The sequence below is a fragment of the Lissotriton helveticus genome, chromosome 7, assembly GCF_964261635.1.
Source record: "Lissotriton helveticus chromosome 7, aLisHel1.1, whole genome shotgun sequence".
NCBI lineage: Eukaryota > Metazoa > Chordata > Amphibia > Caudata > Salamandridae > Lissotriton > Lissotriton helveticus.
The window spans coordinates 3,311,576-3,334,898 of NC_136068.1; the positions used below are offsets into that span (position 1 = coordinate 3,311,576).

Below are 23,323 nucleotides of genomic sequence, written 5' to 3' on the forward strand. Positions count from 1 at the left end.
AGGAAAGATCCGAGAAAGATCCATTAATGTCCCACTTATTAAATTCGCCACCACCCTATGCACAAAATGCCACAGCACCTCCGCAACCTTTAGTTGCGCCTCTGGTAGCTGTTATACCGGCTCCTTCACAGCACCCACCAGCTGTTCTTCAGCTGGCTCCTGTTTCTCTGGCGCAGCCTCCTCAAGGCTCACCGATCACATCTACTTCTCCTACTGTTCCTTCTACAACTTCGCCTAGCGCACCTTCTATTTTCTCTGATACTCGTTCTACGAATGTTTCTGTTTCTGCTCTGCGTGACTCTGTTCTACCACCAGTTATTCCTCCACTTTCACCTTCCGTCTGGCATAAAATGGCCAGCATTGTTACTAACTTTCCTTCACCACTTTTTCGGTCGCCTAAAACGACCCCTAATACGGAACGAAGACAATTACGAAGCCAAATGCCTGATTATCAGAAAAGGGAGTCATTGAATAAGTTAGCACGAAATTGGGCTATGGATACAGCGAGATATGATGTAGAGTCTGTCATGAACGTCTTCCGTCAATGGGATGAACCAACGCAAAGATACGTCTTTGAGCAGATGTGTGTTTTTCTGTGTGAGGATTTGGAAGATAATGGTCAGAAGAGCAACCAGCAAGAGTTGTGTAGTGTACGATTTAAATTTGGGGAGGGTATGATCGTAGGTCCCGATGTTGAAAAAGCAGTTGAGATATTATTATCACATCGAAGTACGGGTGGTAATTCTGGGTCATCATCTGAATTTGGTACATCTGGTAGGAAAAGAGCGAGACAGTACCCCATGAGAGAGGTTCCTCCGGTTTGGAGGGAAGGCGATGCAAATGCAGTACCGCCAATTCCGCCTCATTTCCAGCGTGTATGGGTACATGTCCCCTGGAAAATATCCGAAGTTTTAGCACTCAAGCAGACACTACCCGATCCCCGTAAAAACCCGACTGGGTATTATAAGGAGTTGTCGCAAACTGCAAGCTCATGTATAATGAATTTAGCGGATATAGACATGTTGTTTGGGAACGTTGTTCCACATCCTTTATGGAGTAAAATTCGTCATACGGATCATGACCAAGAATTAGGTGACTCGTGGGCGAACATTACAACTACAGATGCTAGACAAGTCGGTGGTTTTAAACCTGAGCCATTAATAGCTGAACTTCCCGGTAGAATTATAGCATACATGAAGACAATAATGCCTGAAGTACGCGTAAACTGGGACAAACTCTCTGCGTGCAAGCAAAAGAAAGATGAGAATGTGTCTGACTTTTTCACGAGATTTGAGGAAACTTTCACCGACCATAGTGGTCAGGATATGGCTACCGAGGGTGGCCAAAGATTGTTCGTAGACAAATTTGTACATAATTTGCTTCCTGAACTGTGTACTAAACTAAAAGATTCGGAAAGTGCTTGGGCTGTCTCTACGTCAGCACAGATTTTAGCAACGGCCCAGTACTATGAAAATAGGCGCAAAGACGAGCTAGATAAGGCAAACAAAAAGACGAAAGATTTGAAAACTAAAGTTCTTCTCCAGCAGGCCTATCCGCCTCGTATGGCTAGTCAGCCCAATTATCAGCAACAACAGCAGTATTCGAGAAACGCGCAAGGAAACAAATTTTCCCATCAGCGTGTTCCGTATGGCCCGAATCAATGTGCGTATTGCAAGGAAGAGGGTCACTTCAAAAGTAATTGTCCGGCTCTTGCGCGACGCTTGAACGGTGTTTCAGGTGTAAGGGGAAGAGGTGTTCAACATGCCCCTAGAGGTAGGGGCCGTCGAAATTTCTCCCAGAACACAGCTTCTTTTCCGCCTCAGAATTCCATGAATAGCTTTGACCAACAGAATAATGCATTGTCTAGGTCAGCTCAGTACTATGCTGACGACTATTACACCGAACACGATACTGAGGGTAACGATTGCTAGGACAGCCATGGACAAAGAGAGGGAGTCGTTTCAGTTCCAGTAGATCAGAATGGACCTTTTGTCGAGGTAATTGCCTCAGGAGTGTCAGAGCCATTTCTGCTGGATACTGGTGCTACAAAAAGTTCTATTATGCACTCGAAACTTCCTGGCGCACCTTTGTCTGGCGAAATGAATGTCTCAGTAGGTTTCTCTGGCGCCCCTGTTAGAAATCCGATCTCTAGTCCTATTTTACTTTCTGTTGGCCCACGCGAGTTGGAAGCACCCCTCATTCTTACAACAGGTTGCGGTGAAAATTTGTTAGGTTTGGACTTGCTAAAAAGGTTATATGCGACTTTATACTGTTCCCCCTTGGGAGTACAACTTACTTTAGGTAAGAAAGTCATTTCTCCAATGTATTTGTCAAAGGAAAATATTCCAACTGAATTGTCATCACTCCCTGATATACTTTGGGCTAATGGTTCTAATGATGTCGGTCGTTTGGAGATAGCACCGTATGTCATAACTTTGAAAGCCAACATTAGGTTGCCACGTATTCCCCAATACAAAATATCTAGCGAATGCGAAAAGGCGTTGTTAACGATCGTTTATGATCTGATCGATAAAGATGTTATCGAAGAAACAACAGGTAACGTTTGTAACAGTCCAGTTTTGCCAGTCTTAAAACGTACTGATCCTTCACAGCCCCCTGTGTATAGGTTTGTGATTGACCTCAGAGAAGTAAATAAGGTAGTTATCCCACAGTTTCCAGTTGTCCCCGACATTACTGCTTTATTGACAATGGTTCCAGCTTCAGCAGCTTGGTTCTCGGTGATTGATCTGAAGAACGCTTTCTTCAGCATCCCGATTGCTGAAGAGAGTAGAGACCTTTTCGGCTTCAATTTAGGAGGACGAAGCTTCCGCTTCAAGTGCGCTCCTCAAGGCTACTGCGAAAGCCCATCAATATTCAGTCAGGCTCTGAAAACACAACTAGACACAATTGTGCTGCCAGATGGGTCAACTTTGATTCAGTACGTAGACGATCTGCTGATCGCTGCAGACACTGAAGAAATTTGCAAACAAGCTACGTTGTCATTATTGCATCATTTATGTGACATGAAGCACAAAGTCTCTCTTTCCAAACTACAATTTTGTCGACAAGACGTAACCTACTTAGGTCACATCTTATCGAAGGAGGGAAGGAGACTGACACCAGAAAGAATACAGGCAATCGCAGAACTAAGTGCCCTAAGGACACAGAGAGAGGTTCGAGCCTTCTTGGGCATTACATCGTACTGTAGACAATGGATACCGAATTTCTCACTACTAGCTAAACCCTTGCTGGCACTACTCTGTAAAGACACGCCTAATCCTATGCCCTGGTCTGAAGATTGTCAGACGAGTTTCCACGAGTTGCGTGATGCATTATGTTCGGCACCTGTGTTGGGAAACCCCAACTACAGTAAGCCTTTTACATTATATGTCCACGAAAAGGAAGGTTGTGCATTATCAGTCTTAACGCAATACTTTGGGGACAAACAGCGCCCATGCGCATATTTTTCGGCAACTCTAGATCCTGTGGCTAAAGCCCTTCCAAGTTGTCTGAGAGCAACCGCCGCAGCAGCTGTCTGCATTCGACAGTCTGCTGGATTAGTCATGAATAATACTCTGATCGTTATGGTTCCGCATGCAGTAGACATTTTGCTAAATAGGACAAAGACACAACACCTCACTAGCGCTCGACTATCCAGTTACGAACTTACACTACTAGCAAGTCACATCCACATAAAGAGGTGTGATACACTCAACCCCGCTACGCTACTTCCCATCCCGACAGAAACAGACACAGACAAAATTGATAACCATGACTGCTGCTTTAGGACAGAAGAAGAGACAAAAGGGAGAGTAGACTTACAGGACACTCCCCTTCCTGAATGCAACGATACTTTATGGGTTGATGGTTCATGCTTCAAGTTGCCGAATGGTGATACGACTACAGCATATGCCGTAACGACATTACACACCATTATAGAGACCGCGCGTATTTACCACAATTCTGCACAAGCCGCAGAACTTATTGCACTCACCAGAGCATGTGTGTTGGCGAAAGGAAAGCGAGTGAATGTGTACACTGACAGCCAATACGCCTTTGGTGTGGCTCACAGTTTTGGGAGATTGTGGCGTGAACGTGGGTTCTTTACGTCACATGGTGCAAAGATACAACATGGTCAGCTAGTTAATGAGCTCCTTGAGTCACTGACCTTACCGCTACAAGTTGCCATCATAAAATGCAGTGCACACAAAAAGATTCAGGATGATGTTGGCCGCGGGAATGCATTTGCAGACGAGGTTGCGAAAGAAACTGCAAGGAACACAATGAGTCGAATGTATGTTGTGGGTCCCGCTAGATGGATTACTGATGTGGGAATGTGTGAGGACACCATTGACAGCGTGAAATCGATACAAGCCGAGGCCACTGAGAACGAGGTGAATGAATGGAGAGAAAGTACAGGCATATTAGATACGAATGGTTTTCGGGTCGAACTATCAGAACACCAGCGATGGCTATTGCCTAATGCATACGTACTTGCAGTAGTAACGATGGCTCACGGAATTGCGCACATCAGTTCGAAAGGAATATGTAAACTATTGGCCCCAGTATGGCAGAATAGTAATATCCCAAAATATGCAGAGAATGTGGTCAGAAACTGTATGGTGTGTTTGAAGTACAATCCCGGTAGGGGAACCCCAACTCCAGCTGGTCATTTTGCGCCTCCAACTTATCCGTTCGAGGTTTTGCAGCTCGATTTCATCCACATGGAGAGGTGCAACAATCTGAAGTATGTGCTCGTCGTTGTTTGCGCCTTCTCCAGGTGGGTGGAAGCATACCCCCTTAAGGACAATACCGCCTTGTCAACTGCCAAAGCCCTTGTCAAAGAGTTCTTCCCGAGGTTTGGTATGCCTAGAATTGTCTGGAGTGATAACGGAAGTGAATTCGTAGGATGCGTGATGAAGAGAGTGTGTGAGTGTCTAGGCATACACCAAAAATTCCACGCTGCAAATCACCCCCAATCAGCTGGATTAGTAGAGTGCTACAATGGCACTTTAAAACTCAAACTAGCCAAGATCCAAGCCAGTACAGGTCTTAAATGGCCAGACGCCTTGCCTCTAGCACTCTTGTCAACCAGAATGACTGTGCATTCCAGATTAGGACTTAGCCCCCACGAGATAGTGTTTGGCCGCCCAGCCAACGTCTGGGGCGTGCCAAGACCAAAGAAACTCAGTGAAATAGAACACCCTGTACTGCTTGACTATTTGTGCGAATTGACAACTAAATTGCGTGTTTTACACCAACAGGTTCACAGTTCCTCTCCGCCAGCCTCTGACGATCCAGGCCACCTCATCGAACCTGGCACGTGGGTCCTGGTGCGGAATTTCCAGCGCACCAACAACGGACAGCCGAGGTGGACCGGACCACACCTGGTGCTTCTTTCAACGAGATCAGCTGTTCGGGTGGAAGGCAAAAAGAACTGGGTACATGGGACCCATTGTAAACGGGTCCCTCTACCCCTTCCATACGACCGGTGGGTCAATAAAGGACTTGCCGACTCCGAGACAGAATCCATACCTCGCTTCATCCCTTTCAGCGATGCACGTTTGAAAGAAACTAGTACCGAAAAGGAGAGTGATCATATTTTACAAGGACTTGTGTCACCGTCTATGCAATTGGACACTACCGAACCTGAGACATTGTTTGAAGACCACACCGTACCTGGGAAACGACGGTACAACCTACGGTCTAGACAAAGAGACTAATAAAAATACAAACTAATGTAAATTTCTTTTCCCCTAAGAACTATTTTTGATTTTTCAGCTCTCTCGTCCCAGGGAACTTGCTCATTTTTGATTTTCGAACCGCCATCCGGTTCTGCTGCTAGGGTCGCGGTTGAAGTCTGGGGAGTGCAACTGGGGAAGTTTTAGGTCCACGGTTCTGGTTGGTCCACGGGAGTTACCCCGGACTGAACAGAGCGCGCTCCCTGGCAGAATCAATCTACCACCGCGGGCAGCAACTAGAGGATGGAGTTTCCTAGGGTAGAGAGACCTATCAGACTCACGAACTTTGAAAAACAGTTATGCACGATAATGTCCAAAAGAAGATTCCTGATAATATGTGTTTTAATGTCATGTAGCATAGTTGTGTTTTTGACTGGTTATACACTATTCGTATTTAAAGTTACCTTTTTGAATGACACCCAGCCACCACCTCCTACTACTATTTCTCCACACTACTTTCACCCTCTACCTGAACACGAGTCTGCCCGAAGACTCGAATTTGTAAACAACTCCTTCATTCAACTTCTACACCAACACCAGTCCATAATGAACACCTCGAACTGTTGGATATGCGGACTCATGCCACACACAACCGATAAGGGGATCCCATACTTCATTCTGCCATTCAGTTACTATGGCTCTCTGTGGGCTTTCCAGACCATGTTCCTATTCGCCATAGAACCATACCCGACCCGTTCCACTGAGAGCGATTCCAGTAACAAGGCACTAATTGCAGGGATAAGAAATATGAGTAGGGATATCGACACATATCTGACAATCCCCAAAGATTAACTCGGTCCCTACACCCGTTGGAACGTGACCAAACATGGGGTTTACCTGATCAAGAGCCAGGCAGCAAAGAAATCCCGCCCAGTTTGGGTAGTGCCCCACCGAGGTCATTTATGTTTACAGGGTATTGGTAGGGATCCCACGGCACAGTTAGGAAAGAGCATTTGCACAGAAACATATGTGTTCGCTTCCTGAACTTCCCCTATACTCCTAGCAGCCAAAGGCGCATATTTCGTCTGCCACGACCAAGCCTACACGTGGTTGCCCCCTGACTTTTCAGGTACATGTTTCATCTCATTTCTGCTGCCTCCCACCTACACGGCCAGAGCAGATTACCATCGGACAAGGACAGCTAGGGGTGTCGTGAGTAAAGACGACACCGCGGGTCAGGAATTCGCTGACTTCGCCTAAGGTTTTCTGCCATTTTGGGGTCCTATGGTGAACAGCAGGAATATTCGTCAGTTATCGAGGATAGTTGAATCCGCCGTGATTACAACGGCCGGAGCCCTTGGAAATCTGACAACCGAGCTTCAGTCGGATCGACTTATGACCCTTCAGAACCGAGTTGCCCTAGATATCATACTCGCCGATCGTGGTGGTGTGTGTAGAGTTATCCAATCCAGTTGTTGTATATTCATCCCTGATAATGCGCCGACAGTGTACCAGGACATCTCTAAACTACATGAAATATCTGGTTCCCTTCACGTTGAGAAAGGGGATTGGTCCTTGGTGGGGTGGTTCTGGGAACTGATCACCGGCTAGGGATGGAAAACACTGATCTTCATTGGGATGATCTTAGCACTTCTGTTCATGTTCTGCCTATGTGTACAGTGCGCTCCTGCACTATGTGGCCTCTGTGCTACTTCCTGTGTACGGAAGCCTGTGTCAAGGGACGAACGGAGTAACAGAATGATGCTACAGCAGCATCTCCACGAATTTCTCCATACCGATTTCGACTCAGATTAACGTGAGTTATTGCCTTACATAAGGGCAAAAGGAGGGTCTGTGGTTCTGAAAATCCGGACCCTGTTGTTATCCCGATATCGAGGTCCAATACCCGTGTCACAAAACATCAACATACCATGACGAATTTAGTATCGACAAACCGATAATGACTAGGACATCATCCCTATGCATTTGCGTCATGATCGGAGGTTGCCAACACCCCTAAATCATAGTTTCCGTTCCGACCCTTTAAACTCCATTTTGTAAGCAGCATCCATCTTGTGCCTTGCCCTCATGATAAGTCAATTAAAGGTCGAGCTTGATCCAAAAGGACACGTCCACCTTCCCTGACTTCCCCCTGACCTGTCCCAACTGACTCCACTGCCTTCAGCCAGACCTGTTTGGGCAGCTCCTCGCCCAGTGGCCGAATACGATAGCATCAATGCATAACATTCCACAAACCATTCACTACACACAGACCATGCTTTCTGCAAACATGCACCTGTCCACGTTCCTTGTTTATGGCCAGTTTTATGACTAGGAGGTGCCCTTCTTTATTGAGGTTTCATCGATATCTGATGGGAGTTCCGGGCCTAACTGGGTAATCTATCAACGAACTGGACATCTAAAATATGGGCTTGCTTACATGACTTCGCTCTTTGTATTATTGTAGAAATATGTGTATAGCCATATCATAAACTCAAGAATTCTTGCTCGAAGCTATTATTTTTGTATATAAGGAGAAGGCTGGTTCTGTAAAAACGAACAGTCTCCCGAGAACCTACTATCCGTGTGGTGTACTTCTGGGACACGTGTTACTTGGTAGCTACCAATAAAACTTGATCTTTGACTGCGACTAGAAGACTCCGTGTTTCTGTGGTCCGGAACAAGGGAGAACTCAGAGGTCTTCGGGTGTTATCCCCTGGCACCAACGGGTTCCTAAAAACCCGTTACCTCAGGGCTTGGTCTCCCCTACTGTCTGGGGGTTCCTATTTTGTATTTCAAAGGCAGCGTTGTCTTTGAGGTTTCACTCCCAGGAAGGCCATCCAATCTTGGAGGAGGTGTGAAAGACCCCCGCCCAGCGTAGGCTTTGCCTCTGTCCTCTGAGAGCGCGGGCCCTCACCCCGTGCGGTCAGAACCGTGCCTGGTGGTGGCAGGCTGACGAAAACCAGTCAGGGACCACACCAGTGCTCAGTAGGTTTTCAGTGACCCCCGTCAAACGGGTCTCTGATGTGAATTTATCAATAAATCCATCACTGGCATCAGTGAGAATGAAAGGGGCCGGATTCACAAAGGTAAACGTGGACCAATCGTCTAAGTGTAGACATGAAGACTACGTTTACTACTACTAAAGTTAGACTTTTGGTCTAAGTTAGATTTAGGTCGAAAGAAACTTAGACTCTTGGTCTAACTTTACCTTTGTGAATCAGGCCCAAGATGTTTGAGACCAAACATTTTAGAATTTTGAGACGCCATCATGGAGCTAGTGAAGTCGTGTTGACAAGTATCCAGCCCTTGTACTCTCTACGGCGTCGCTGTTCACTTACAACGTCACGGAATGGACTGGACATTGGAGGGGCGTATCTGCTCATGCTGAGATGCCCACACATAGGATATAGTGCACCCTGCCTTAGGGCTCAAGGCCCACAGTAGGGGTGACTTATCTATATCTTATGCAGTTCACGGGAGGTGTGGCACACAGCCCCGCCTTGACTCTTCAGATTTTCCTACACAAGACACGCAGCCCGCAGTGACAGAGGGCAAGTTCAAGTTCAAGTTCGGGCATTTGTATAGCGCACTACTCACCCGTAGGGTCTCAAGGCGCTTGGGGAAGGGGTTCAATATTTGTCGAATAGCCAGGTTTTAAGTTCTTTTCTGAAGGAGATGTGGTTTTGAGTATGGCGGAGGTGGGTGGGGAGTGAGTTCCAGGTCTTGGCAGCTAGGAAGGAGAAGGATCTGCCACCCATGGTGGATTTTCGGATGCGCGGGACTGCGGTGAGGGCTTGATTTGACGATCTTAGTTGGCGGGTGGGTGTGTAGAAGGACAGTCGAGTGTTGAGGCATTCGGGTCCTAGGTTGTAGAGTGCCTTGTGTGCGTGGGTGAGAAGACGGAACGTAATTCTCTTGTTGACGGGAAGCCAGTGGAGGTCTTTTAGGTGTCCGGTGATGTGATCTTGGCGAGGGATGTCCAATATGAGTCTCGCTGATGCGTTTTGGATGCGTTGGAGTTTTTTCTGTAATTTTGCTGTGATTCCAGCGTATAGTGTGTTACCATAATCCAGTCGACTCGTGACCAGTGCGTGGGTGAGAGTCTTTCTTGTCTCGAGGGGGATCCAGCGGAAGATCTTTTTGAGAATGCGAAGTACGTTGAAGCAGGAGGATGAGACTGCGTTGACTTGTCTGGACATCGAGAGAGAGGAGTCTAGGATGAAGCCAAGGTTACGTGCGTGGTCTGTGGGTGTGGGTGCTGTGCCCAGGGCGGAAAGCCACCAAGAGTCGTCCCAGGCAGAGGGGGAAGATCCTAGAATGAGCACCTCCGTTTTGTCTGAGTTGAGTTTTAGGCGGCTATGTTTCATCCATTCGGCTACTTCTTTCATGCCTTCGTGAAGATTGGTTTTGGCGGTGTTAGGGTCTTTGGTGAGGGAAAGGATTAACTGGGTGTCGTCGGCGTGAGAGATGATGTTGAGGTTGTGTTGGCGCGCGATGGATGCGAGTGGGCTCATGTAAACGTTGAAGAGGGTGGGACTGAGTGATGATCCTTGTGGTACTCCACAGATGACTTCAGTGGCTTCTGAGTTGAATGGGGGAAGTCGGACTCTTTGAGTTCTCCCGGCGAGGAATGAGATGATCCAGCTCAAGGCTTTTCCTTGTATGCCGATGTTGCTGAGGCGTTGTATAAGGGTGCTGTGGCAGACTGTGTCGAAAGCGGCGGAGAGGTCGAGTAGAATGAGGGCTGCTGTTTCTCCGTTATCCAGTAGTGTTCGGATGTCGTCTGTCGCTGCAATGAGGGCGGTTTCGGTGCTGTGTTTGGCTCGAAATCCGGATTGAGAGGGATCGAGGGAGTTGTTGGATTCAAGGAAGGCGGCGAGCTGGCTGTTGGCGGCTTTCTCAATAACTTTGGCGGGGAAAGGGAGGAGGGATATGGGTCGGTAGTTTTTAAGTTCAGAGGGGTCTGCTGTGGGTTTTTTCAAGAGGGCGCTGAGTTCGGCGTGTTTCCAGCTTTCTGGGAAGGTGGCAGAGTTGAACGAGCAGTTGATGACATCACGGAGATGGGGTGCGATGATGGAGTCAGCTTTGTTGAAGATGTGGTGGGGGCAGGGGTCGGTTGGTGAGCCAGAGTGGATTGAGTTCATTAGGCGGATGGTGTCTTCAGTAGTGATTGGGTTCCAGGCGCTGAGGTTGTTAGTTGGCGGTGTGGGATCTGAGGGGGGTGGGGAGGGTTGATCGCTGGGAGTGTTCTTGAAGCTGTTGTGAATGTCGGCAATTTTGTTGTAGAAGAAGGAGGATAACGCATCGCAGAGGTCTTGGGAGGGAGTGATGTCGTTAGATGTTGCGGTGGGGTTGGTGAATTCCTTGACGATGTTGAAAAGTTCCTTGCTGTTGTGGGTGATGTTGTCTAGACGATCCTTGAATGCTGATTTCCTGGCGGATCGAATCAGTTGGTGGTGTTTGCGGGTGGCTGCCTTGAGGGAGGCCATGTTGTCGGTGATTGGGTTTTTTCTCCATGTTTTCTCCAGGGTGCGGCATAGATTCTTGGATTTTTTAAGGTCATCATTGAACCAGGGAGCCTTTTTGCTGCCTGATTTGATCTGGTGCTTTTTCAGGGGTGCTAATTCATCAGCACTGTGGGTGATCCATTGCTTGAGATTGGTGGCCGCTTGGTTTGGGTCCGATGAGGGGGTGGGAGGGTTTTGGTTGAGTGATGTGAGGAGTTGGTCGGAGGTGATTTTGTTCCAGTTTCTCCGAGGAATAGGTTGTGGGTGGTTGTGGGTCAAGGTGGTTTTGTAGCTGAAGTGAACACAACTGTGGTCCGTCCAATGGAGAGCTGTGGTGCGGTCGAAGGAAATGTGCTTGCTGGAGGTGAAGATAGGGTCGAGCGTGTGTCCGGCTAAATGGGTGGGGGTGTTAACAAGTTGTTTGGGTCCGAGATTGGCCAGGTTGTCCAGAAGGGTGGAGGTGTTGCTGTCGTGTTTGTTTTCAAGGTGGTAGTTGAGGTCTCCTAAGAGAATGTAGTTCTCGGTGGCGAGGGCATGTGGGCTGACGAAGTCAGTGATGTCATCGCTGAAATGAGTGCGGGTTCCTGGAGGCCTGTAGATGAGGGTACCTCTAAGTGTGGTCCTAGGGTCGGTGTGGATCTGGAAGTGGAGATGTTCGGCGGTTGCAAGATTATCGTCGGAGCTTGTCGTTATTTTGATGGTGTTCCTATGGATGATGGCGATGCCTCCTCCTGTTTGATTGGTACGGTCTTTTCGGATAATCTTGTATGCGTTCGGTATGGCTATGGCGATGTCGGGTGCTGATGATGTGTTCATCCATGTTTCTGTAAGGAAGGCGATGTCCGGTGACGCAGTGTCGAGTAGGTCCCAGAGTGCAGTTGCGTGTCTGTGGACCGAGCGGGTGTTCAGCAGGAAGCACTTCAGGTGGTTAGAGTCGGAGCTGTGTATGGAGGAAGTTGATTTGGTGAGGGTCCTGAAGCGGTTGAACTTGCAGGAGAGGCAGGCGAATGGGCCGTGGGTACGTCCTGGGGTGGCCTCGCAGCATTGTGGTGTGCGTCCGGGGTTGAGGGCGAGGAGAGTTGTGGCATCATATGTGACTCTAGTGGGTTGGATGTAGCGGGGACCAGGGGGACAGGCGCTGGGTGCGGTCCCGGCGCGGACGGTCGTAGACGGGCTTACCTTTGGCGCACCTTCGGCGCGACCGCTGCGCGTGGACGCTGCGCGTTGAGACATCTGTCTCAAATGGAGAGTGGAGGGGGCGGAGCGTGGGAGGGCAGCAGGGAGGCGGTAGCGTGGGGGGAGGGACGGGCTGGGGACACAACAAAATGGCAGTAACAAACAAGGTAAACACGACTATACCGGGGTCAACAACAACAGTCAGAAGTTCTAGCAATGCAAAGCGCAGGTCAGCACAGGCGATATAAACTCAGAATTAACAAAGCAGCAACGTGGAGCACAGCGCTACGATACCAGGGGGCACAGGCACTGGATCACAGCTTCAGCAGCGAGGAGATGCCAGGGGCCAGAAGGGAGCGACCACCTCTGTCGAAGACAGGCTGGTCACCAGGTGAGGGGGCCCTGGGGTGGTACCACCAGTGCTGCAGCCCCAGGGGACCCTCTTCAGTCCCCACGCCCTCGGTACCAGGGTTACCACTTACTAGGGACTCACAGGAGTAGCTGAAGTTGTGCCAATCATGGTACTGTGTGTTGTAAAAGGAGATCTTGCACTGGGAGCCTGGCCAGCAGGGCCTCAGTGCACTTACTGTTCAATTCACATCAGGCGATTCACGGGGCTGACCATGTCAAAAGTGCACTTTCCTACATGACCCCCCTCCAAACGAAAGAGGACGAGACGAAACTTTTCCTACAGAGTCTTCAGGGCATATTATCAAGAGAAGTATCGCCGCTTTTCTCAGCACATATCGCCACAAAATGGCGATTTTTCTATCACACTATTAACAAGGACTCGCTAACAAGCATTAGTGCTTGTTACTTTGAGTTAGCAGCCGTTTTTTTGCCACTTTGCATGTCAGCTATATTTATCGCTAATGACATGCAAAGGGGGCGATCCTTCAAACAACACCATGACAAACACTCGCTAACACAGCTGCACCGGACCCGTGATGCGGAATGAAATCCGCGCTAATCCCCCTTTATCGCAAGGCTAAGTCCAAACATGCCTATTAGCAAGGATTTCAGTATCGCTGGAAAATTATCTCTTGTTTTCTCACGATAAAGCATGATCTCAAGGCTGTGCCTGGATTTCATATCGCCTTGGAGCAAAGCGTTGTTAATAACGCGCTACCACGGCGATGAAATCCACCGAAAGCCGGTGATTATAAAAAGCACGCTAAGCGCGTTTTGCAATAATTATCGCAATCTGTTGATAAAATGCCCCTTCATCTGTTAAGTGGAAGAGCCTGGAAAGGCCATCTGCACTGGCATGGTCAGTGCCAGGTCTGTGATCCCCTGTAAAGTCCATTCCTTGTAGGGAGATGGACCACCTCAAGAGTTTGGGGCATTCCCCTTTCATCTGCATGAGCCATCTGAGAGGTCTGCGGTCAGTTTGGACAAGGAAGTGCGAACCAAACAAGTATGGTTTCAGCTTCTTCAGGGACCAAAACACAGCAAAGGCCTCCCTCTCAATGGCACTCCAACGCTGCTCCCTGGGGTCAAGCCTTCTGCTAATAAAAGCAACAGGTTGGTCTTGGCCGTCATCATTGGTATGGGATAGGACCGTTCCTACCCCCGGCTCTGAGGCATCAGTCTGCACTATGAACTGCATGGCATAATCTGGAGCCTTTGGAATTGGTGCTGAGCACATTGCTTCTTTCAGGGTCCCAAAAGCCCTTTGGCCACTAACTGTCCAGTTAATCTTCTAGGGCATTTTCTTGGAGGTGAGTTCTGTGAGGGAAGTCACAATGGACCCATACCCCTTCACAAAGCTCCTTTAGTACCCAGTTAAGACAAGGAATGCCCTGACTTGGGTCTTGGTGGTTGGGGCTGCCCAATCCAGAATGGTCTGGATTTTGGGCTGTAAGGGCTGTACCAGGCCTCCACCAACAAGGTGGCCCAAGTAAACGTCAGTGCCCTGCCCTATCTGGCACTTGCTTACCTTGATAGTGAGCCCTGCACTTCTCAGATCTCCAGTACCTTTTGTCAGTGGATCAGGTGACCCTGCCAGGTGGAGCTAAAGACAGCAATTTCATCAGGATAAGCGCCGCTCTAGGCTTCCAATCCAGCAGGGACTCTATTCACCAGCCTCTGAAAGGTGACCGGGGCATTCTTCAAACCAAAGGGCATCACAGTGAACTGGAAGTGCCCATCTGGAGTGGAAACCACTGATTTGTTCTTTTGCTCCAGTGGTCAGACCTATCTGCCAGTACCCTGATGGGGTATCCACAGTGATCAGATATGTTGCTGCTCCTAACCTGTTTATGAGCTCACCAGCTCTTGGGGTTGGATGTGCATCTGTCTTGGTAACTGCATTGAGGCCCCTGAGATCCACACAAAACCTGATTTCTTTTTTCCACCCTGGGAATGAGGCTTGGGGATTAACACAAGTGGGCTGGCTATGAGGCTCTGGGGCTCTCTGAGGGTTCAATGACACCCAACGCCAGCATGTTGCTTCCCTCAGCGTTGATGCTTTCCTTGACATGATCAGGCTGCCTGTATATTTTGTTTATGATGTGTAGGCTGCCACCAGTGTTACCACATCACGTGTACATCTGTTCAAGAGCCAAAGGAAAGAGCTCAGCAAACTGGTTGAGGCCTCGCCTGAAATCAGTCTGCCGTTGGGCTGTGAGGGTGTCTGAAAAGGCCACTCCATCAACGGGATCCATCTTTAGGGCTGTGAGAGTGTAGATCGGGGAGAGGCTCACTCTCTGCCTCCTGTTCTTCATCTGTGAGCATGAGCATGGTGGCATTAGCCCTGACATTGTAGGGGTGAAGACAATTACATGTATCACCCTGGTGGGGTTTTTACATGTGCCAAGGTCAATCAAATATGTGACCTCCCCTATTCTCTCTCAGGGATAGGGTAGTGCCCAGTCCATTTATCCTGGAGGCAATTATGTGTCACAGACTCCAAAATCCACATCTTCTGCCCTATCTGGAACTCTACTAAGGGTGGGCATAGTTGGCAGAGTACCACTACACAGAATTCAGTGGAACTGATCAAAAACTCTGTGAATTCCGCTCCGCAACTCTACTCCGTCTCACCACAATTTATAAAACTGAAACCTCACAAGTAACTCTAGTATTATATGCTAAAATACAAATAATCATCTCACAAAAGTGAAAACGAAAATCCAGCGATTTTGGGGTCTTCCCTAACCTATGGGGGAGAACCAAGCAGATGCCTTGAACACAAAGAGCACATCGCGCTGAACGATTCGGTGGTGGTCCCATCCTTCTAGGAACACACCAAGCACAGTTATGGGCAAAAATACAATCCCAACCAAAGGCCCTGCAAAGCATTATGGGACAATATTCTACAGTGCAGTGAATATTATAGTGTCCAATATCAAAACATTGCTCAAGGGGCAGGCACTCAGGCTCAGCTGAGAGCTAATACTATAATATTCATTAAACTCTAGAATCTCGCCCCATAATGCTTTCCTGAGCCTTTGGTTGGCATTGTATTTTTGCCCATAACTTTGCTTCTGGTGGTCCTAGGAGGTTGCGACCACCACCAAATCGTTCAGCATGATGTGCTCTTTGTGTTCAAGGCATCTGCTTGCCCTCCCCCTAGGTAAGGGATGCCCCCAAAAGCATCACCTCTTTCTTTACCTGATGTTTTTCAAAGTTCACTTTAGTGAATTGGTTTTATGCTTTGGAACATGTAAAGGTGATTTACCAAAGGGTTGTGGTTACAGTAGATAACGGCATTGCGTGATGGAGTGGTCATTCTTGCATGATTTCTGTGTTTTTAATGAAATGGGAAGTTATCAAATTTCACCAACTTCCAGAGCCAAATTCATTGCCCAGGCTTAAACTCAACCATGGCAGCCTGTTGATTATACCAGAGCTTCTGAGCTCTTGGCTGGCCTCAATGTTTTATTTAGTTTTTTTTCATGTACTCAGTTATCCTTGAACAAAGCCCAAGTACGTAATCCACAATGTCCTGCTTTATATCCTTGAGCCGTCTGTCCTATCCTTCCTTCAAGGCAGAGGGGTCCTCTTATAGGGTGTCCAAACAAAAGTTCAAAGGGGGAAGATCCCACACCCTTTTGTGCACTTCTCTGTAAGCAAAAGGCATACAGGGTAGCAGGACATCCCATCTCCTTCTGAGTTTTTCAGGGAGCTCACCAATTTGGGTCTTGTTAAATCTTTCAACAAGCCCATTTGTCTATGGGTGGTATGGTGTAGTGAACCAAAAGGTCACCCACATTCAGCCCACATGTGTTTCATGTATGCAGACATAAAGTTTGTACCTCTGTCTGATAGAACCTTCTCCGGAAAGCCAACCATAGTAAAAATACCAAGGAGAGCCTTGGCCACAGCAGGTGTAATGGTTATCCTTAGGGGAATTGCTTCAGTGTACCTGTTGGCTCCCGATCCGGAAGAGATGGCAGTTCAAGATGCTGACACGCGTACAAAGCCCTGCACAACGAAGGAACAACATACCTAAACAAATTCATGACCTTCCATCAACCGACCAGGCACCTATGATCCGCCTCCCTCCTGGTGGAGCCAAGCCTGCCCTGACTGGTCACGATGAGGCCAAGCCTGCCCTGACTGGTCAAGGTGAGGCCAAGCCTGCCCTGACTGGTCACGGTGAGGCCAAGCTTGCTCTGACTGGTCATGGTGAGGCCAAGCCTGCCCTGACTGATCACGGTGAGGCCAAGCCTGCTCTGACTGGTCACGATGAGGCCAAGCCTGCTCTGACTGGTCAGGATGAGGCCAAGCCGGCCTGACTGGTCACGGTGAGGCCAAGCCTGCTCTGACTGGTCATTGTGAGGCCAAGCCTGCCCTGACTGGTCACGATGAGGCCAAGCCTGCTCTGACTGATCACAGTGAGGCCAAGCCTGCTCTGACTGTTCACGATGAGGCCAAGCCTGTCCTGACTGATCACGGTGAGGCCAAGCCTGCTCTGACTGATCACGGTGAGGCCAAGCCTGCTCTGACTGATCACGGTGAGGCCAAGCCTGTCCTGACTGTTCACGGTGAGGCCAAGCCTGCTCTGACTGGTCACGGTGAGGCCAAGCCTGCCCTGACTGGTCACGATGAGGCCAAGACTGCCCTGACTGGTCATGATGGAGCCAAGCCTGCCCTGACTGGTCATGATGAGGCCAAGCCTGCCCTGACTGGTCACGGTGAGGCCAAGCCTGCTCTGACTGGTCATGGTGAGGCCAAGCCTGCCCTGACTGGTCACGATGAGGCCAAGCCTGCTCTGACTGATCACGGTGAGGCCAAGCCTGCTCTGACTGTTCACGATGAGGCCAAGCCTGTCCTGACTGTTCACGATGAGGCCAAGCCTGCTCTGACTGGTCACGATGAGGCCAAGCCTGCCCTGACTGGTCACGGTGAGGCCAAGCCTGCTCTAACTGGTCACGGTGAGGCCAAGCCTGCCCTGACTGGTCACGATGAACCCAAGCCAGCCCTGACTGGTCACGGTGAGGCCAAGCCTGCTCTGACTGGTCACGGTGAGGCCAAGCCTGCTCTGACTGGTCACGGTGAGGCCAAGCCTGCCCTGACTGGTCACGGTGAGACCAAGCCTGCCCTGACTGGTCACGATGAGGCCAAGCCTGCCCTGACTGGTCACAGTGAGGCCAAGCCTGCCCTGACTGGTGGAGCCAAGCCTGCCCTGACTGGTCACAGTAAGGCCAAGCCTGCCCTGACTGGTGGAGCCGAGCCTGCCCTGACTGGTCACAGTGAGGCCAAGCCTGCCCTGACTGGTGGAGCCAAGCCTGCCCTGACTGGTCACAGTGAGGCCAAGCCTGCCCTGACTGGTCACGATGAGGCCAAGCCTGCACTGACTAGTCACGATGAGGCCAAGCCTGCCCTGACTGGTCACGATGAGGCCAAGCCTGCTCTGACTGGTCACAATGAGGCCAAGCCTGTCCTGACTGGTCACGATGAACCCAAGCCTGCTCTGACTGGTCACAATGAGGCCAAGCCTGTCCTGACTGGTCACGATGAACCCAAGCCTGCTCTGACTGGTCACGGTGAAGCCAAGCCTGCCCTGACTGGTCACGGTGAGACCAAGCCTGCTCTGACTGGTCACGATGAACCCAAGCCTGCCCTGACTGGTCACGGTGAGGTCAAGCCTGCTCTGACTGTTCACGATGAGGCCAAGCCTGCCCTGACTGGTCACGATGAGGCCAAGCCTGCTCTAACTGGTCACGGTGAGGCCAAGCCTGCTCTGACTGTTCACGATGAGGCCAAGCCTGCTCTGACTGGTCACGATGAGGCCAAGCCTGTCCTGACTGATCACGGTGAGGCCAAGCCTGCTCTGACTGTTCACGATGAGGCCAAGCCTGTCCTGACTGATCACGGTGAGGCCAAGCCTGCTCTGACTGATCACGGTGAGGCCAAGCCTGCTCTGACTGATCACGGTGAGGCCAAGCCTGTCCTGACTGTTCACGGTGAGGCCAAGCCTGCTCTGACTGGTCACGGTGAGGCCAAGCCTGCCCTGACTGGTCACGATGAGGCCAAGACTGCCCTGACTGGTCATGATGGAGCCAAGCCTGCCCTGACTGGTCATGATGAGGCCAAGCCTGCCCTGACTGGTCACGGTGAGGCCAAGCCTGCTCTGACTGGTCATGGTGAGGCCAAGCCTGCCCTGACTGGTCACGATGAGGCCAAGCCTGCTCTGACTGATCACGGTGAGGCCAAGCCTGCTCTGACTGTTCACGATGAGGCCAAGCCTGTCCTGACTGTTCACGATGAGGCCAAGCCTGCTCTGACTGGTCACGATGAGGCCAAGCCTGCCCTGACTGGTCACGGTGAGGCCAAGCCTGCTCTAACTGGTCACGGTGAGGCCAAGCCTGCCCTGACTGGTCACGATGAACCCAAGCCAGCCCTGACTGGTCACGGTGAGGCCAAGCCTGCTCTGACTGGTCACGGTGAGGCCAAGCCTGCTCTGACTGGTCACGGTGAGGCCAAGCCTGCCCTGACTGGTCACGGTGAGACCAAGCCTGCCCTGACTGGTCACGATGAGGCCAAGCCTGCCCTGACTGGTCACAGTGAGGCCAAGCCTGCCCTGACTGGTGGAGCCAAGCCTGCCCTGACTGGTCACAGTAAGGCCAAGCCTGCCCTGACTGGTGGAGCCGAGCCTGCCCTGACTGGTCACAGTGAGGCCAAGCCTGCCCTGACTGGTGGAGCCAAGCCTGCCCTGACTGGTCACAGTGAGGCCAAGCCTGCCCTGACTGGTCACGATGAGGCCAAGCCTGCACTGACTAGTCACGATGAGGCCAAGCCTGCCCTGACTGGTCACGATGAGGCCAAGCCTGCTCTGACTGGTCACAATGAGGCCAAGCCTGTCCTGACTGGTCACGATGAACCCAAGCCTGCTCTGACTGGTCACAATGAGGCCAAGCCTGTCCTGACTGGTCACGATGAACCCAAGCCTGCTCTGACTGGTCACGGTGAAGCCAAGCCTGCCCTGACTGGTCACGGTGAGACCAAGCCTGCTCTGACTGGTCACGATGAACCCAAGCCTGCCCTGACTGGTCACGGTGAGGTCAAGCCTGCTCTGACTGTTCACGATGAGGCCAAGCCTGCCCTGACTGGTCACGATGAGGCCAAGCCTGCTCTAACTGGTCACGGTGAGGCCAAGCCTGCTCTGACTGGTCACGATGAGGCCAAGCCTGCCCTGACTGGTCACTGGTCACGGTTCAAGAAGCCAGAAAGGCTCCTCTCCCTCGTGTCACCGGGTCCTGGAGCTGCCAGGACTCACCTTCCCTGGAGGACGGGATGTTCTTGCTGTGCAGGGCCCCATCTCATGTGTTAGACCCTGGCCCCACCAAGCCCTGGCATGCCTGGGTCAGGGCACTGAGAGAGGAGCGAATCAAGGTAGGGATACAAGGGAGACAGAGGTGAGAGGGACTGTGAGATGACACATGGTCGTCTGCAGGATGAGGACAAGGAAGCAGCTGTGGGAGAATCCTCTTTAAACCTGTAGTTACCTGAGCAGACTGCGAGGAGCAGGAAAACCGTGACCGCCACACAAGGGTGCATGGCTACACCGAGTCCACCGGTGACGCTGGAAGAAAAGGAGGAACAGTGAGTATAATGAACTCTGACACTGGGAGAAAAGGAGGAGCAGTGAGTATTCTGAACTCTGACACTGGGAGAAAAGGAGGAGCAGTGAGTATAATGAACTCTGACACTGGGAGAAAAGGAGGAGCCGTGAGTATTCTGAACTCTGACACTGGGAAAAGGAGGAGCAGTGAGTATTCTGAACTCTGGCACTGGGAGAAAAGGAGGAGCAGTGAGTATTCTGAACTCTGACACTGGGAGAAAAGGAGGAGCAGTGAGTATAATGAACTCTGACACTGGGAGAAAAGGAGGAGCCGTGAGTATTCTGAACTCTGACACTGGGAAAAGGAGGAGCAGTGAGTATTCTGAACTCTGGCACTGGGAGAAAAGGAGGAGCAGTGAGTATTCTGAACTCTGACACTGGGAGAAAAGGACGAGCAGTGAGTATTCTGCACTCTGACACTGGGGGAAAAGGAGGAGCAGTGAGTATTCTGAACTCTGACACTGGGAGAAAAGGACGAGCAGTGAGTATAATGAACTCTGACACTGGGAAAAGGAGGAGCAGTGAGTATTCTGAACTCTGACACTGGGAAAAGGAGGAGCAGTGAGTATTCTGCACTCTGACACTGGGAGAAAAGGAGGAGCAGTGAGTATTCTGCACTCTGACACTGGGGGAAAAGGAGGAGCAGTGAGTATTCTGAACTCTGACACTGGGAGAAAAGGACGAGCAGTGAGTATAATGAACTCTGACACTGGGAGAAAAGGAGGAGCAGTGAGTATTCTGAACTCTGACACTGGGAAAAGGAGGAGCAGTGAGTATTCTGCACTCTGACACTGGGAGAAAAGGAGGAGCAGTGAGTATTCTGAACTCTGACACTGGGAAAAGGAGGAGCAGTGAATATTCTGCACTCTCACACTGGGAGAAAAGGAAGAGCAGTGAGTATAATGAACTCTGACACTGGGAGAAAAGGAGGAGCAGTGAGTATTCTGAACTCTGACACTGGGAGAAAAGGGGGAGCAGTGAGTATTCGGAACTCTGACACTGGGAGAAAAGGAGGAGCAGTGAGTATTCTGAACTCTGACACTGGGAAAAGGAGGAGCAGTGAGTATTTGGAACTCTGACACTGGGAGAAAAGGAGGAGCAGGGAGTATTCTGCACTGTGACACTGAGAGAAAAGGAGGAGCAGTGAGTATGCTGCACTCTGACACTGGGAGAAAAGGAGGAGCTGTGAGTATTCTGACCTCTGACACTGGGAGAAAAGGACGAGACGACAGTATTCTGATCCCCGGCCTCTTCCTCTGATCCCCGGTCGTCTCTTCCCCTGTGATCCCCTTGGGTGCCTGTTTCTTGGCCCCGGGCCCCTCCTTCCATGGTTCCTCCCAGGTGTCGCCTCTTCTCTCGCCTCAAGGCGCTGTCTCTGGTCTCTAACTCTCTTGGCCGTGCCCCCCTCCCCCCCAGCCCCGCCTCCACAGTTCCTACCGGCTGTCGCCTCGTCTTTTCTAGGCTCCTCGTGTCTCGCCTCCAGGCGCTTTCTCGGTCCTCGGACTCCTCACTCTCTGGTCTCTCCCTCTCTAGCCTGCCCCCCCAACCCCCTCCTCCCCTGCCAGGCCCTCAGCCCCTCCCTCCACGGTCCCTACCGGGGGTCGCCTCTTCTCTCGCCTCCAGGCGCTCTCTCGGTCCTCGGACTCCTCAATGTCTAGTCTCTCTCTCTCTAGCCTGCCCCCTTCCCCTGCCTGGCCGTCAGCCCCCCTAGCCCCCCTCCACGGTTCCTACCTGGTGTCGACTCTTCTCTCGCCTCCAGGCGCTCTCTGGGTCTCGCCTCCAGGCGCTCTCTGGGTCTCGCCTCTAGCCGCTCTCTCTCTCTCGCACTCCACAGTCCTCAGTCTTCGGCCTCTCGCTCGTCCCCGCGGCTCCAGAAGTGAAGAGAAGCTTCGAGCGCCGGACACTGACCCCTGTCACCGGGTCCAAGTCCAACCCAAGAGGGCGGCCAGAGCCCTGTGTACACAGACGTCAGCGCCGAGGGCAGAGGGCGAGGAGGCTGGCATGGAGGGCAAAGGGCCTGACACGGGCACCGGGGAGTGGACACGGGCCTGAGGACTGGACACAGGCCCGGGGAGTGGACACGGGGCCCGGGGAGTGGACACGGGGCCCCAGGCCTGGACACGGGGCCTGGGAGTGGACACGGGGCCCGGGGAGTGGACACGGGGCCTGAGGACTGGACACGGGGCCCCAGGACTGGACACAGGGCCCCAGGACTGGACACAGGGTCCGGGGAGTGGACACGGGGCCTGACAACTGGACATGGGGCCCGGGGAGTGGACACAGGGCCCGGGGAGTGAACACGGGACCTGAGGACTGGACACAGGGCCCGGGGACTGGACACTTGGCCTGGGGAGTGGACAGGGGGCCTGAGGACTGGACACAGGGCCCGGGGAGTAATAGTAATTTTTACCCCTACGCTATCCAACGCTTTCCCTACTGTTGCACTCTCTGGAGTTGGAATAGTAATTGTTACCCCTACGCTTATACAACGGTTTCTCTACTATTGTGCTCTCTGGTAATTTTAAGTTTTATGCTATCCTACATTTTTATTTATGTATTTTTTTTACTTATGGATTTTGAATAGTATTTTTATTTATTTAGCTATTTAATTTTTTTTGTATAAATTTAGATAATGTAGTATATTATTAATTTTAAAAATATTAAAGGTATATTTAATTTTTTTAATGTATTAAACATAATTCTTTACTTTTTATTTATGTTTATGTTTATGTTTGTAAATGTATTTGTAATTTATATTTTTTATTAATTTATAAACTATTAAAATAATTATTACAACTTATTGTTAAGTGTGTATATATTATATACTCTCTGCTCCTCCTTTTCCCAGTGTCAGAGTTCAGAATACTCACTGCTCGTCCTTTTCT

General features: G+C 50.6%; 1 protein-coding gene across 1 annotated transcript in view; it reads right to left on the bottom strand.

Moving 5' to 3' along the window:
- The window catches only part of APOC2 (apolipoprotein C2), a 32,011-nt gene extending 9,662 nt beyond the window's left edge, over positions 1-22,349 (bottom strand). The window contains exons 1-2 of the mRNA XM_078651264.1: positions 22,170-22,349; positions 20,323-20,399 (exon numbers count right to left, since the gene is read on the bottom strand). Coding sequence (XP_078507390.1) covers positions 20,323-20,374 — 52 coding nt within the window. The 5' untranslated portion in view covers positions 20,375-20,399; positions 22,170-22,349. The remainder of the gene's footprint in view (positions 1-20,322; positions 20,400-22,169) is intronic.
- Positions 22,350-23,323: the final 974 nt, after the last annotated feature.